The 16,941-nt window shown below is 44.8% G+C and overlaps 1 protein-coding gene across 2 annotated transcripts in view; it reads left to right on the top strand.

Moving 5' to 3' along the window:
* Nucleotides 1–16,941, top strand: part of LOC311126455 (glutamate receptor 2-like) — a gene marked incomplete at both ends in the record, with an annotated part of 120,512 nt that overhangs the window by 76,883 nt on the left and 26,688 nt on the right. For both annotated transcript variants that reach the window (XM_084200451.1, XM_084200450.1), the window contains 4 exons: nt 11,825–11,878; nt 11,967–12,125; nt 15,417–15,584; nt 15,830–15,934. In XM_084200451.1, the coding sequence (XP_084056577.1) occupies nt 11,825–11,878; nt 11,967–12,125; nt 15,417–15,584; nt 15,830–15,934 (486 nt within the window). The remainder of the gene's footprint in view (nt 1–11,824; nt 11,879–11,966; nt 12,126–15,416; nt 15,585–15,829; nt 15,935–16,941) is intronic.

Raw genomic sequence — 16,941 nt, forward strand, 5'->3', positions numbered from 1 at the left:
GTCTGTTCACTGTATTAGGGTAAGGGTTATATTGTCTGTTCACTGTATTAGGGTAAGGGTTATATTGTCTGTTCACTGTATTAGGGTAAGGGTTATATTGTCTGTTCACTGTATTAGGGTAAGGGTAAGGGTTATATTGTCTGTTCACTGTATTAGGGTAAGGGTTATATTGTCTGTTCACTGTATTAGGGTTAGGGTAAGGGTTATATTGTCTGTTCACTGTATTAGGGTAAGGGTTATATTGTATGTTCACTGTATTAGGGTAAGGGTAAGGGTTATATTGTCTGTTCACTGTATTAGGGTAAGGGTTATATTGTCTGTTCACTGTATTAGGGTTAGGGCTATATTGTCTGTTCACAGTATTAGGGTAAGGGTAAGGGTTATATTGTCTGTTCACTGTATTAGGGTTAGGGTAAGGGTTATATTGTCTGTTCACTGTATTAGGGTAAGGGTAAGGGTTATATTGTCTGTTCACTGTATTAAGGTTAGAGTAAGGGTTATATTGTCTGTTCACTGTATTAGGGTTAGGGTTATATTGTCTGTTCACTGTATTAGGGTTAGGGTAGGGGTTATATTGTCTGTTCACTGTATTAGGGTTAGGGTAAGGGTTATATTGTCTGTTCACTGTATTAGGGTTAGGGTAAGGGTTATATTGTCTGTTCACTGTATTAGGGTTAGGGTAAGGGTTATATTGTCTGTTCACTGTATTAGGGTAAGGGTAAGGGTTATATTGTCTGTTCACTGTATTAAGGTTAGAGTAAGGGTTATATTGTCTGTTCACTGTATTAGGGTTAGGGTTATATTGTCTGTTCACTGTATTAGGGTTAGGGTAAGGGTTATATTGTCTGTTCACTGTATTAGGGTTAGGGTAAGGGTTATATTGTCTGTTCACTGTATTAGGGTTAGGTTAAGGGTTATATTGTCTGTTCACTGTATTAGGGTTAGGGTAAGGGTTATATTGTCTTTTCACTGTATTAGGGTAAGGGTTATATTGTCTGTTCACTGTATTAGGGTAAGGGTTATATTGTCTGTTCACTGTATTAGGGTAAGGGTTATATTGTCTGTTCACTGTATTAGGGTTAGGGTTAGGGTAAGGGTTATATTGTCTGTTCACTGTATTAGGGTTAGGGTTATATTGTCTGTTCACTGTATTAGGGTTAGGGTAAGGGTTATATTGTCTGTTCACTGTATTAGGGTAAGGGTTATATTGTCTGTTCACTGTATTAGGGTAAGGGTAAGGGTTATATTGTCTGTTCACTGTATTAGGGTTAGGGTAAGGGTTTTATTGTCTGTTCACTGTATTAGGGTAAGGGTTATATTGTCTGTTCACTGTATTAGGGTTAGGGTTAGGGTAAGGGTTAGGGTTATATTTTCTGTTCACTGTATTAGGGTAAGGGTTATATTGTCTGTTCACTGTATTAGGGTAAGGGTTATATTGTCTGTTCACTGTATTAGGGTAAGGGTTATATTGTCTGTTCACTGTATTAGGGTTAGGGTAAGGGCTATATTGTCTGTTCACTGTATTAGCGTTAGGGTAAGGGTTATATTGTCTGTTCACTGTATTAGGGTTAGGGTAAGGGTTATATTGTCTGTTCACTGTATTATGGTTAGGGTTATATTGTCTGTTCACTGTATTAGGGTAAGGGTTATATTGTCTGTTCACTGTATTAGGGTAAGGGTTATATTGTCTGTTCACTGTATTAGGGTTAGGGTAAGGGCTATATTGTCTGTTCACTGTATTAGCGTTAGGGTTAGGGTTATATTGTCTGTTCACTGTATTAGGGTTAGGGTAAGGGTTATATTGTCTGTTCACTGTATTAGGGTTAGGGTAAGGGTTATATTGTCTGTTCACTGTATTAGGGTTAGGGTAAGGGTTATATTGTCTGTTCACTGTATTAGGGTTAGGGTTAGGGTTATATTGTCTGTTCACTGTATTAGGGTTAGGGTTATATTGTCTGTTCACTGTATTAGGGTAAGGGTTAGGGTTATATTGTCTGTTCACTGTATTAGGGTTAGGGTAAGTGTTATATTGTCTGTTCACTGTATTAGGGTAAGGGTAAGGGTTATATTGTCTGTTCACTGTATTAGGGTAAGGCTTATATTGTCTGTTCACTGTATTAGGGTAAGGGTTATATTGTCTGTTCACTGTATTAGGGTAAGGGTTATATTGTCTGCTCACTGTATTAGGGTTAGGGTTAGGGTTATATTGTCTGTTCACTGTATTAGGGTAAGGGTAAGGGTAAGGGTAAGGGTTATATTGTCTGTTCACTGTATTAGGGTAAGGGTTATATTGTCTGTTCACTGTATTAGGGTTAGGGTAAGGGTTATATTGTCTGTTCACTGTATTAGGGTTAGGGTAAGGGTTATATTGTCTGTTCACTGTATTAGGGTAAGGGTAAGGGTTATATTGTCTGTTCACTGTATTAGGGTTAGGGTAAGGGTTATATTGTCTGTTCACTGTATTAGGGTTAGGGTAAGGGTTATATTGTCTGTTCACTGTATTAGGGTAAGGGTTATATTGTCTGTTCACTGTATTAGGGTAAGGGTTATATTGTCTGTTCACTGTATTAGGGTAAGGGTTATGTTGTCTGTTCACTGTATTAGGGTTAGGGTTATATTGTCTGTTCACTGTATTAGGGTAAGGGTAAGGGTTATATTGTCTGTTCACTGTATTAGGGTTAGGGTAAGGGTTATATTGTCTGTTCACTGTATTAGGGTTAGGGTTATATTGTCTGTTCACTGTATTAGGGTAAGGGTAAGGGTAAGGGTTATATTGTCTGTTCACTGTATTAGGGTTAGGGTTAGGGTTATATTGTCTGCTCACTGTATTAGGGTAAGGGTAAGGGTTATATTGTCTGTTCACTGTATTAGGGTTAGGGTTATATTGTCTGTTCACTGTATTAGGGTAAGAGTAAGGGTTATATTGTCTGTTCACTGTATTAGGGTTAGGGTTATATTGTCTGTTCACTGTATTAGGGTAAGAGTAAGGGTTATATTGTCTGTTCACTGTATTAGGGTTAGGGTTATATTGTCTGTTCACTGTATTAGGGTAAGAGTAAGGGTTATATTGTCTGTTCACTGTATTAGGGTTAGGGTAAGGGTAATTTGTGACATTGTTTTACAATAGAGTATATTGCTTTATACCACAACATTCCAGAATACTAGTTTCTGATTAGCTAGAAAGGCATTCTAGAATGGACATTACAGATAACAGGACAGTTGGAAAAGATATCTTGACACTTTGCAATCATGACGCAATATACGCCTACACATGCAGACCCTACTAGCTACAAAGTTACAGAAAGCCAAACCAACAACCACACAAACTGAAATTGGATACATTGTAGATGCAGGTCCAACAAGGAAAGATTTAGCTAGTTAATTAGCTAGCATAGATTTTTTTTGGCAGAGACATGGAGCATCTGATGACCTAATGTGGTGAGGGATGAGCATTCATTTATCCAGTCCCTATGTTGCAGTCAAATACTCCCACGTTTCTAGTTTGACCAGCTGTTTTCAGCAACTGGTATTTTTGAATTCGGTTGCCATATTGGCAGGTTTGCTAGCAACAAATGATTTAGCTAGCTTCTAGCCTAGTGTTTGATATGCAATACTATCTCCTCGTAATGAACACTGTTGAGGGTCTTGACGAGAAAGCAAACGTTTCCAGCTGCCAGGCAAAATCGGGCATCATCAGCTCATTGTTATTGATGTGTCCAAATGAATGTCAATAGAAAACAGCTTAAACAAACGCAAATGCAGCTACTTTGCCGTTATTCTGTCTGCAAAGGTCGTGACTGTGTTAGCCTTAGGTAATTGGCTAGCTAGCAAGCAAGGGATAAGAAAGTTGCCAGCGAACATGGCAACGGAACATATAAAACGGACAACTGGGTCGCGTCCATAAATATCCAAATAATAGAACGAACGACTTGGTTACGTCCATAAATATCAAACTAATGGAACGAACAACTCAATCAATCAATCAATTTTATTTTATATAGCCCTTCTTACATCAGCTAATATCTCGAAGTGCTGTACAGAAACCCAGCCTAAAACCCCAAACAGCTAGTAATGCAGGTGTAGAAGCACGGTGGCTAGGAAAAACTCCCTAGAAAGGCGAAAACCTAGGAAGAAACCTAGAGAGGAACCAGGCTATGAGGGGTGGCCAGTCCTCTTCTGGCTGTGCCGGGTGGAGATTATAACAGAACCATGCCAAGATGTTCAAAAATGTTAATAAGTGACAAGCATGGTCAAATAATAATCAGGAATAAATCTCAGTTGGCTTTTCATAGCCGATCATTAAGAGTTTGAAAACAGCAGGTCTGGGACAGGTAGGGGTTCCATAACCGCAGGCAGAACAGTTTAAACTGGAATAGCAGCAAGGCCAGGCGGACTGGGGACAGCAAGGAGTCACCACGGCCGGTAGTCCCGACGTATGGTCCTAGGGCTCAGGTCTCTCAGTTGGCTTTTCATAGCCGATCATTAAGAGTTGAAAACAGCAGGTCTGGGACAGGTAGGGGTTTCGTAGCCGCAGGCAGAACAGTTGAAACTGGAATAGCAGCAAGGCCAGGCGGACTGGGGACAGCAAGGTGTCATCATGCCCGGTAGTCCTGACGTATGGTCCTAGGGCTCAGGTTCTCGGAGAGAAAGAGAGAACGAGAGAATTAGAGAGAGCATACTTAAATTCACACAGGACACTGGATAAGACAGGAGAAGTACTCCAGGTATAACCAACTAACCCCAGCCCCCCGACACATAAACTACTGCAGCATAAATACTGGAGGCTGAGACAGGAGCGGTCCGGAGACACTGTGGCCCCATCCGAAGAAACCCCCGGACAGGGCCAAACAGGAAGGATATAACCCCACCCACTCCGCCAAAGCACAGCCCCCGCACCACTAGAGGGATATCCCCAACCACCAACTTACAATCCTGAGACAAGGCCGAGTATAGCCCACAGAGGTCTCCACCACAGCACAAACCAAGGGGGGGGGGCGCCAACCCAGACAGGAAGATCACGTCAGTAACTCAACCCACTCAAGTGACGCACCCCTCCCAGGGACGGCATGAAAGAGCACCAGCAAGCCAGTGACTCAGCCCCTGCAACAGGGTTAGAGGCAGAGAACCCCAGTGGAGAGGGGAACCGGCCCGGCAGAGACAGCAAGGGCTGTTCGTTGCTCCAGCCTTTCCGTTCACCTTCACACTCCTGGGCCAGACTACACTCAATCATATGACCTACTGAAGAGATAAGTCTTCAGTAAAGACTTAAAGGTTGAGACTGAGTCTGCGTCTCTCACATGGGTAGGCAGACTGTTCCATAAAAATGGAGATCTATAGGAGAAAGCCCTGCCTCCCGCTGTTTGCTTAGAAATTCTAGGGACAATTAGGAGGCCTGCGTCTTGTGACCGTAGCGTACGTATTGGTATGTACGGCAGGACCAACTCGGAAAGATAGGTAGGAGCAAGCCCATGTAACGCTTTATAGGTTAACAGTAAAACCTTGAAATCAGCCCTTGCCTTAACAGGAAGCCAGTGTAGGGAAGCTAGCACTGGAGTAATATGATCAAATTTCTTGGTTCTAGTCAGGATTCTAGCAGCCGTATTTAGCACTAACTGAAGTTTATTTAGTGCTTTATCCGGGTAGCCGGAAAATAGAGCATTGCAGTAGTCTAACCTAGAAGTAACAAATGCATGGATTAATTTTTCTGCATCATTTTTGGACAGAAAATTTCTGATTTTTGCAATGTTACGTAGATGGAAAAAAGCTGTCCTTGAAACAGTCTTGATATGTTCGTCAAAAGAGAGATCAGGGTCAAGAGTAACGCCTAGGTCCTTCACAGTTTTATTTGAGACGACTTTACAACCATCAAGATGAATTGTCAGATTTAACAGAAGATCTCTTTGTTTCTTGGGACCTAGAACAAGCATCTCTGTTTTGTCCGAGTTTAAAAGTAAAAAGTTTTCAGCCATCCACTTCCTTATGTCTGAAACACAGGCTTCTAGCGAGGGCAATTTTGGGGCTTCACCATGCTTCATTGAAATGTACAGCTGTGTGTCATCCGCATAGCAGTGAAAGTTAACATTATGTTTTCGAATAACATCCCCAAGAGGTAAAATATATAGTGAAAACAATAGTGGTCCTAAAACGGAACCTTGAGGAACACCGAAATGTACAGTTGATTTGTCGGAGGACAGACCATTCACAGAGACAAACTGATATCTTTCCGACAGGTAGGATCTAAACCAGGCCAGAACTTGTCCGTGTAGACCAATTTGGGTTTCCAGTCTCTCCAAAAGAATGTGGTGATCGATGGTGTCAAAGGCAGCACTAAGGTCTAGTAGCACGAGGACAGATGCAGAGCCTCGGTCTGACGCCATTAAAAGGTCATTTACCACCTTCACAAGTGCAGTCTCAGTGCTATGATGGGGTCTAAAACCAGACTGAAGCATTTCGTATACATTGTTTGTCTTCAGAAAGGCAGTGAGTTGCTGCGCAACAGCTTTTTCAAAAATTTTTGAGAGGAATGGAAGATTCGATATAGGCCGATAGTTTTTTATATTTTCCGGGTCAAGGTTTGGCTTTTTCAAGAGAGGCTTTATCACTGCCACTTTTAGTGAGTTTGGTACACATCCGGTGGATAGAGAGCTGTTTATTATGTTCAACATAGGAGGGCCAAGCACAGGAAGCAGCTCCTTCAGCAGTTTAGTAGGAATAGGATCCAGTATGCAGCTTGAAGGTTTAGAGGCCATGATTATTTTCATCATTGTGTCAAGAGATATAGTACTAAAACACTTAAGTGTCTCTCCCGATCCCAGGCCCTCGCAGAGCTGTGCAGATCCAGGACAGCTAAGCCCTGGAGGAATACGCAGATTCAAAGAGGAGTCCGTAATTTGCTTTCTAATGGTCATGATCTTTTCCTCAAAGAAGTTCATGAATTTATCACTGCTGAAGTGAAAGCCATCCTCTCTTGGGGAATGCTGCTTTTTAGTTAGCTTTGCAACAGTATCAAAAAGAAATTTTGGATTGTTCTTATTTTCCTCGATTAAGTTGGAAAAGTAGGATGATCGAGCAGCAGTGAGGGCTCTTCGGTACTGCACGGTACTGTCTTTCCAAGCTAGTCGGAAGACTTCCAGTTTGGTGTGGCGCCATTTCCGTTCCAATTTCCTGGAAGCTTGCTTCAAAGCTCGGGTATTTTCTGTATACCAGGGAGCTAGTTTCTTATGACAAATGTTTTTCGTTTTTAGGGGTGCAACTGCATCTAGGGTATTGCGCAAGGTTAAATTGAGTTCCTCAGTTAAGTGGTTAACTGATTTTTGTCCTCTGACGTCCTTGGGTAGGCAGAAGGAGTCTGGAAGGGCATCAATGAATTTTTGTGTTGTCTGAGAATTTATAGCACGACTTTTGATGCTCCTTGGTTGGGGTCTGAGCAGATTATTTGTTGCGATTGCAAACGTAATAAAATGGTGGTCCGATAGTCCAGGATTTTGTGGAAAAACATTAAGATCTACAACATTTATTCCATGGGACAAAACTAGGTCCAGAGTATGACTGTGGCAGTGAGTAGGTCCAGAGACATGTTGGACAAAACCCACTGAGTCGATAATGGCTCCGAAAGACTTTTGGAGTGGGTCTGTGGACTTCTCCATGTGAATATTAAAATCACCAAAAATTAGAATATGATCTGCTATGACTACAAGGTCTGATAGGAATTCAGGAAACTCAGAGAGGAACGCTGTATATGGCCCAGGAGGCCTGTAAACAGTAGCTATAAAAAGTGATTGAGTAGGCTGCATAGATTTCATGACTAGAAGCTCAAAAGATGAAAACGCCATTTTTTTTTTTGTAAATTGAAATTTGCTATCGTAAATGTTAGCAACACCTCCGCCTTTGCGGGATGCACGGGGAATATGGTCACTAGTGTAACCAGGAGGTGAGGCCTCATTTAACACAGCAAATTCATCAGGCTTAAGCCATGTTTCAGTCAGGCCAATCACATCAAGATTATGATCAGTGATTAGTTCATTGACTATGACTGCCTTTGAAGTGAGGGATCTAACATTAAGTAACCCTATTTTGAGATGTGAGGTATCACAATCTCTTTCAATAATGGCAGGAATGGAGGAGGTCTTTATCCTAATAAGATTGCTAGGGTGAACACCGCCATGTTTAGTTTTGCCCAACCTAGGTCGAGGCACAGACACAGTCTCAATGGGTATGGCTGAGCTGACTACACTGACTGTGCTATTGGCAGACTCCACTAAGCTGGCAGGTTGGCTAACAGCCTGCTGCCTGGCCTGCACCCTATTTCACTGTGGGGCTAGAGGAGTTAGAGCCCTATCTATGTTGGTAGATAAGAGGAGAGCACCCCTCCAGCTAGGATGGAGTCCGTCACTCCTCAGCAGGTCAGGCTTGATCCTGTTTGTGGGTGAGTCCCAGAAAGAGGGCCAATTATCCACAAATGTTATCTTTTGGGAGGGGCAGAAAACAGTTTTCAACCAGCGATTAAGTGCTGAGACTCTGCTGTAGAGCTCGTCACTTCCCCTAACTGGGAGGGGGCCAGAGACAATTACTCGATGCCGACACATCTTTCTAGCTGATTTACACGCTGAAGCTATGTTGCACTTGGTGACCTCTGACTGTTTCATCCTAACATCGTTGGTGCCGACGTGGATAACAATATCTCTATACTCTCTACACTCGCCAGTTTTAGCTTTAGCCAGCACCATCTTTAGATTAGCCTTAACGTCGGTAGGCCTGCCCCCTGGTAAACAGTGTATGATCGCTGGGTGATTCGTTTTAAGTCTAATACTGCGGGTAATGGAGTCGCCAATGACTAGGGTTTTCAATTTGTCAGAGCTAATGGTGGGAGCCTTCGGAGTCTCAGACCCCGTAACGGGAGGAGTAGAGACTAGAGAAGACTCAGACTCAGACTCCGACTCGCTACATAATGGGGAAAACCGGTTGAAGGTTTCTGTCGGCTGAATGAGCGACACCGGTTGAGCATTCCAGCAGTATTTCCCTCCAGAAGCCATGAGAAAGTTGTCCGGCTGCGGGGACTGTGCGGGGGGATTTATACTAACGTTACTGTCTGTACTTACTGGTGGCACAGACGCTGTTTCTTCCTTTCCTACACTGATATTGCCCTTGCCTAACGATTGCGTCTGAAGCTGGGCTTGTAGCACAGCTATTCTCGCCGTAAGGCGAGAATTCTCCTGTATATTATGAGTACAGCGACTGCAATTAGAAGACATCATGTTAATGTTACTACTTAGCTTCGGCTGTTGAAGATGTTGAAGATGTTGACGAATCATGTCCAGATAAAGCGTCCGGAGTGAAAAAGTTGAATAAGGGAAAAAAGTTGCGATGGAAAAAAGGAAAATAACTTAAAGTTGGCAGCTAAAACGCACAGGAAAATGACTCTTCTGTCTCGGGATAAACGTCCGGGGTGACGTCCATAAATATCAAACTAATGGAACGAACGACTGGGTTGTGTCCATAAATATCAAACTAATGGAACGAACGACTGGGTTGTGTCCATAAATATCAAACTAATGGAACGAACGACTGGGTCACGTCCATAAATATCAAACTAATGGAACGAACGACTGGGTCACGTCAATAAATATCAAACTAATGGAACGAACGACTGGGTCACGTCCATAAATATCAAACTAATGGAACGAACAACTGGGTCGCGTCCATAAATATCAAACTAATGGAACGAACGACTGGGTCACGTCCATAAATATCAAACTAATGGAACGAACAACTGGGTTACGTCCATAAATATCAAACTAATGGAACGAACGACTGGGTCACGTCCATAAATATCAAACTAATGGAACGAACAACTGGGTTACGTCCATAAATATCAAACTAATGGAACGAACGACTGGGTCACGTCAATAAATATCAAACTAATGGAACGAACAACTGGGTCACGTCCATAAATATCAAACTAATGGAACGAACGACTGGGCCACGTCCATAAATATCGAACTAAGGGAACGAACGACTGGGTCACGTCCATAAATATCAAACTAATGGAACGAACGACTGGGTCACGTCCATAAATATCAAACTAATGGAACGAACGACTGGGTCACGTCCATAAATATCAAACTAATGGAACGAACGACTGGGTCACGTCCATAAATATCAAACTAATGGAACGAACGACTGGGTTACGTCCATAAATATCAAACTAATGGAACGAACGACTGGGTTGTGTCCATAAATATCAAACTAATGGAACGAACGACTGGGTTGTGTCCATAAATATCAAACTAATGGAACGAACGACTGGGTCACGTCCATAAATATCAAACTAATGGAACGAACGACTGGGTCACGTCAATAAATATCAAACTAATGGAACGAACGACTGGGTCACGTCCATAAATATCAAACTAATGGAACGAACGACTGGGTCACGTCCATAAATATCAAACTAATGGAACGAACGACTGGGTCACGTCCATAAATATCAAACTAATGGAACGAACAACTGGGTTGTGTCCATAAATATCAAACTAATGGAACGAACGACTGGGTCACGTCCATAAATATCAAACTAATGGAACGAACGACTGGGTCACGTCCATAAATATCAAACTAATGGAACCAACGACTGGGTCACGTCCATAAATATCAAACTAATGGAACGAACGACTGGGTCACGTCAATAAATATCAAACTAATGGAACGAACGACTGGGTCACGTCCATAAATATCAAACTAATGGAACCAACGACTGGGTCACGTCCATAAATATCAAACTAATGGAACGAACGACTGGGTCACGTCCATAAATATCAAACTAATGGAACGAACGACTGGGTCGCGTCCATAAATATCGAACTAATGGAACGAACAACTGGGTTGTGTCCATAAATATCAAACTAATGGAACGAACGACTGGGTCGTGTCCATAAATATCAAACTAATGGAACGAACGACTGGGTCACGTCCATAAATATCAAACTAATGGAACGAACGACTGGGTTGTGCCCATAAATATCAAACTAATGGAACGAACGACTGGGTTGTGCCCATAAATATCAAACTAATGGAACCAACGACTGGGTCGCGTCAATAAATATCAAACTAATGGAACGAACGACTGGGTCACGTCCATAAATATCAAACTAATGGAACGAACGACTGGGTTGTGCCCATAAATATCAAACTAATGGAACGAACGACTGGGTCACGTCCATAAATATCAAACTAATGGAACGAACGACTGGGTCGTGTACATAAATATCAAACTAATGGAACCAACGACTGGGTCGCGTCAATAAATATCAAACTAATGGAACGAACGACTGGGTTGTGCCCATAAATATCAAACTAATGGAACCAACGACTGGGTCGCGTCAATAAATATCAATCTAATGGAACGAACAACTGGGTCACGTCCATAAATATCAAACTAATGGAACGAACGACTGGGTCACGTCCATAAATATCAAACTAATGGAACGAACGACTCGGTTGCATCTCTAGCAACCAAAAGATGAGAAAGTAGGAATTAATTTATAAAAATTTAAATATCAATGAAAAATGTTTATTTCTACTGGTAAATGTATGCTTTAGTGTTGTTTCCTTTGGCAACTGTTGTATAAGCAGGATAAACACAGAAGTTCTGTACATTACCTTGAAAAAATTAACTCCTCGTTGCGTCGTCTATCATTTCCAAGGTAATGTACAGAACGTCGGTGTTAATCCCTTCCTTATATGATATTGTTTTACATTGTTGTTTTATAAGATATTGTTTTATAAGATATTGTTTTATAAGATATTGTTTTTTGTGTTCCGGCAGGTCATCACCATTGGCCGACATGTTAAAGGATATCATTACATCATCGCTAACCTGGTATGATACCTGCTACCTCTCCTATTACTACATAACTGGTACTGACATCACACACAGCCTGGTACTAACTCAGTGTGTGTGTGTCCAGGGCTTCATTGATGGTGACCTGTCTAAGATCCAGTATGGGGGAGCCAACGTGTCGGGGTTCCAGATTGTTGACTTCGAGGAGCCACTCGTCTCCAAGTTCGACCAGAGATGGGAAGCACTGGAGGAGAAAGAGTACCCTGGAGCTGACAGCAGGATCAGGGTACGACCTCTAACCTCTAACCCTAACCCTTGACCCCTACCCTAACCCCAACCCCTAACCCTGGAGCTGACAGCAGGATCAGGGTACGACCTCTAACCTCTAACCCTAACCCTTGACCCCTACCCTAACCCCAACCCCTAACCCTGGAGCTGACAGCAGGATCAGGGTACGACCTCTAACCTCTAACCCTAACCCTTGACCCCTACCCTAACCCCAACCCCTAACCCTGGAGCTGACAGCAGGATCAGGGTACGACCTCTAACCTCTAACCCTAACCCTTGACCCCTACCCTAACCCCAACCCCTAACCCTGGAGCTGACAGCAGGATCAGGGTACGACCTCTAACCTCTAACCCTAACCCTTGACCCCTACCCTAACCCCAACCCCTAACCCTGGAGCTGACAGCAGGATCAGGGTACGACCTCTAACCTCTAACCCTAACCCTTGACCCCTACCCTAACCCCAACCCCTAACCCTGGAGCTGACAGCAGGATCAGGGTACGACCTCTAACCTCTAACCCTAACCCTTGACCCCTACCCTAACCCTGGAGCTGACAGCAGGATCAGGGTACGACCTCTAACCTCTAACCCTAACCCTTGACCCCTACCCTAACCCCAACCCCTAACCCTGGAGCTGACAGCAGGATCAGGGTACGACCTCTAACCTCTAACCCTAACCCTTGACCCCTACCCTAACCCCAACCCCTAACCCTGGAGCTGACAGCAGGATCAGGGTACGACCTCTAACCTCTAACCCTAACCCTTGACCCCTACCCTAACCCCAACCCCTAACCCTGGAGCTGACAGCAGGATCAGGGTACGACCTCTAACCTCTAACCCTAACCCTTGACCCCTACCCTAACCCCAACCCCTAACCCTGGAGCTGACAGCAGGATCAGGGTACGACCTCTAACCTCTAACCCTAACCCTTGACCCCTACCCTAACCCCAACCCCTAACCCTGGAGCTGACAGCAGGATCAGGGTACGACCTCTAACCTCTAACCCTAATCCTTGACCCCTACCCTAACCCCAACCCCTAACCCTGGAGCTGACAGCAGGATCAGGGTACGACCTCTAACCTCTAACCCTAACCCTCGACCCCTACCCTAACCCCAACCCCTAACCCTGGAGCTGACAGCAGGATCAGGGTACGACCTCTAACCTCTAACCCTAACCCTTGACCCCTACCCTAACCCCAACCCCTAACCCTGGAGCTGACAGCAGGATCAGGGTACGACCTCTAACCTCTAACCCTAACCCTTGACCCCTACCCTAACCCCAACCCCTAACCCTGGAGCTGACAGCAGGACCAGGGTACGACCTCTAACCTCTAACCCTAACCCTTGACCCCTACCCTAACCCCAACCCCTAACCCTGGAGCTGACAGCAGGATCAGGGTACGACCTCTAACCTCTAACCCTAACCCTTGACCCCTACCCTAACCCCAACCCCTAACCCTGGAGCTGACAGCAGGATCAGGGTACGACCTCTAACCTCTAACCCTAACCCTTGACCCCTACCCTAACCCCAACCCCTAACCCTGGAGCTGACAGCAGGATCAGGGTACGACCTCTAACCTCTAACCCTAATCCTTGACCCCTACCCTAACCCCAACCCCTAACCCTGGAGCTGACAGCAGGATCAGGGTACGACCTCTAACCTCTAACCCTAACCCTCGACCCCTACCCTAACCCCAACCCCTAACCCTGGAGCTGACAGCAGGATCAGGGTACGACCTCTAACCTCTAACCCTAACCCTTGACCCCTACCCTAACCCCAACCCCTAACCCTGGAGCTGACAGCAGGATCAGGGTACGACCTCTAACCTCTAACCCTAACCCTTGACCCCTACCCTAACCCCAACCCCTAACCCTGGAGCTGACAGCAGGACCAGGGTACGACCTCTAACCTCTAACCCTAACCCTTGACCCCTACCCTAACCCCAACCCCTAACCCTGGAGCTGACAGCAGGATCAGGGTACGACCTCTAACCTCTAACCCTAACCCTTGACCCCTACCCCTAACCCCAACCCCTAACCCTGGAGCTGACAGCAGGATCAGGGTACGACCTCTAACCTCTAACCCTAACCCTCGACCCCTACCCTAACCCCAACCCCTAACCCTGGAGCTGACAGCAGGATCAGGGTACGACCTCTAACCTCTAACCCTAACCCTCGACCCCTACCCTAACCCCAACCCCTAACCCCTGGAGCTGACAGCAGGATCAGGGTACGACCTCTAACCTCTAACCCTAACCCTTGACCCCTACCCTAACCCCAACCCCTAACCCTGGTGCTTTCAGCAGAATCAGGGTATGACCTCTAATCTCTGACCCCTGACCCCTACCCCTCTGGTTTCAGGTTTTATTGTCATGTGTACTGTGAAAAGCCTTTCTTGAAAGCTATTTTCCCAACAATGCAGTAATCAATATCAATATACATGACAGTACAGGAAGGAGTACCCTGGAGCCTCTAACCTCTAACCATTTCTCTCTCTCTCTCTCTCTCTCTCTCTCTCTCTCTCTCTCTCTCTCTCTCTCTCTCTCTCTCTGTCCCTCTCTCTCTCTCTCTATGTCTCTGTCTCTCTCTGTCTCTGTCTCTCTCTCTCTCTCTCTCTCTCTCTCTCTCTCCTCTCCTCTCTCTCTCTGTCTCTGTCTCTGTCTCTGTCTCTCTCTCTCTGTCTCTCTCTCTCTCTCTCTCTCTCTGTCTCTCTGTCTCTCTCTCTCTCTCTCTCTCTCTCTCTCTCTCTCTCTCTCTCTCTCTCTCTGTCTCTGTCTCTCTCTCTCTGTCTCTCTCTCTCTCTCTCTCTGTCTCTCTGTCTCTCTCTCTCTCTCTCTCTCCCTCTCTCTCTCTCTCTCTCTCTCTCTGTCTCTGTCTCTGTCTCTCTCTCTCTGTCTCTCTCTCTCTCTCTCTCTGTCTCTCTGTCTCTCTCTCTCCCTCTCTCTCTCTCTCTCTCTCTCTCTGTCTCTCTCTCCCTCTCTCTCTCTCTCTCTCTCTCTCTCTCTCTCTCTCTCTCCCTCTCTCTCTCTCTCTCTGTCTCTGTCTCTGTCTCTGTCTCTGTCTCTGTCTCTGTCTCTCTCTCTCTGTCTCTCTCTCTCTCTCTCTCTGTCTCTCTGTCTCTCTGTCTCTCTCTCTCTCTCTCTCTCTCTCCCTCTCTCTCTCTCTCTCTCTCTCTCTCTCTCTCTCTGTCTCTCTCTCTCTCTCTCTCTCTCTCTCTCTCTGTCTCTCTCTCTCTCTCTCTCTCTGTCTCTCTCTCTCTCTCTCTCTCTCTCTCTTCATCTCTCTCTCCAGTACACATCAGCTCTGACCTATGATGCGGTCCAGGTTATGACTGAAGCGTTCCGGACACTCACCAAGCAGCGGATCGACTTCAGTCGTCGTGGCAATAACGGGGACTGTCTGGCCAATCCAGCAGTGCCCTGGTCTCAGGGGGTGGAGATAGAACGCGCTCTCAAACAGGTTACCATAGAAACAGCTGTTAGCTTGTTTTAGTGTCTTCAATGATCTTGTCTGTTGTGTAGTTTTATGTGGATGGGGTAAAATACTGGGTATTTGTGGTGTGTCTGTGTGTCTCTCTGTGTGTGTGTGTGTGTGTGTGTGTGTGTGTGTTGTGTGTGTGTGTGTGTGTGTGTGTGTGTGTGTGTGTGTGTGTGTGTGTGTGTGTGTGTGTGTGTGTGTGTGTGTGTGTGTGTGTGTGTGTGTAGGTGCGTGTGGATGGGCTGACGGGTAATATCCAGTTTGACCAGTATGGTAAAAGAGTCAACTACTCCGTCAACGTGATGGAACTGAAGAACACTGGACCAGTTAAGGTACAGCCAATCAGCATTCACCAGCCCAGTCACTTCCTTATGATCAGCCAATCAGCATTCACCATCCCAGTCACTTCCTTACGATCAGCTAATCAGCATTCACCAGCACACTCACTTCCTTACAATGAGCCAATCAGTATTCACCAGCCTAGTCACTTCCTTACAATCAGCCAATCGTAGCCCTTACAGAGTCACATCAGCACACCAATTGGCCTTTCTCTCATTTCCGGGTTGGGACATCCGTTTTGGGGAAAATCTGGAAAATCCTATATCCGGCATATGGCCTTTTCTCAGTAGACAAGTCCTGTTGTAGCGTACCTCTTTGTTCGAATTCGAGAGAAAAAACTGCTGTATCTAAATCCTCTTTGAAGTCAACCCGAGTTGGGCTAGCTTGAATTATGTTCCCACTGCCTCCACAATAGAAATGATGTCATGTTGCTAGTTAGACAATGCTTCAGTAATGTTGCTAACTAGCTAGAAATTGTAGAAAGTCGTTTGTCTACAACTAGCTAGCTAGCAAGATGTTGAAGAAAGAATTTACCCTCACCACGCTGTAACTAACGTTACCCCATACTCCCCATGCTAGCTAGCTAAACGTTTAGCTTAATCGCTAGCATAACAGGATAGTTAGCTAGCTTAATTTCCAACCTTGCTTGCCATGGCCACAGCTAGCCAAATGTTTAGCTTGCTAGCTAGCAAAACGGTTAGCGTCATCGCACAGCTAGCTAGATTCCTAACCTTGCTTGCCTTGGGATTGGCTATTAGCTAGCAGGCTGAACAAACACACCAGAGGACAGGTTTGATAGGATGTAGCTAGCTAGCTTTCAATCCCTGCTAACTTATGTTAGCTAGCAAGCGTGTTTCAACTCTGATTTGCAAGCTAACGTTAGCTAGCTATAATAATAATAATAATATGCCATTTAGCAGACGCTTTTATCCAAAGCGACTTACAGTCATGCGTGCATACATTTTTTTGTGTATGGGTGGTCCCGGGATCGAACCCACTA

This window comes from Coregonus lavaretus (genome assembly GCF_964263955.1).
Source record: "Coregonus lavaretus genome assembly, contig: HAP1_SCAFFOLD_1047, whole genome shotgun sequence".
NCBI lineage: Eukaryota > Metazoa > Chordata > Actinopteri > Salmoniformes > Salmonidae > Coregonus > Coregonus lavaretus.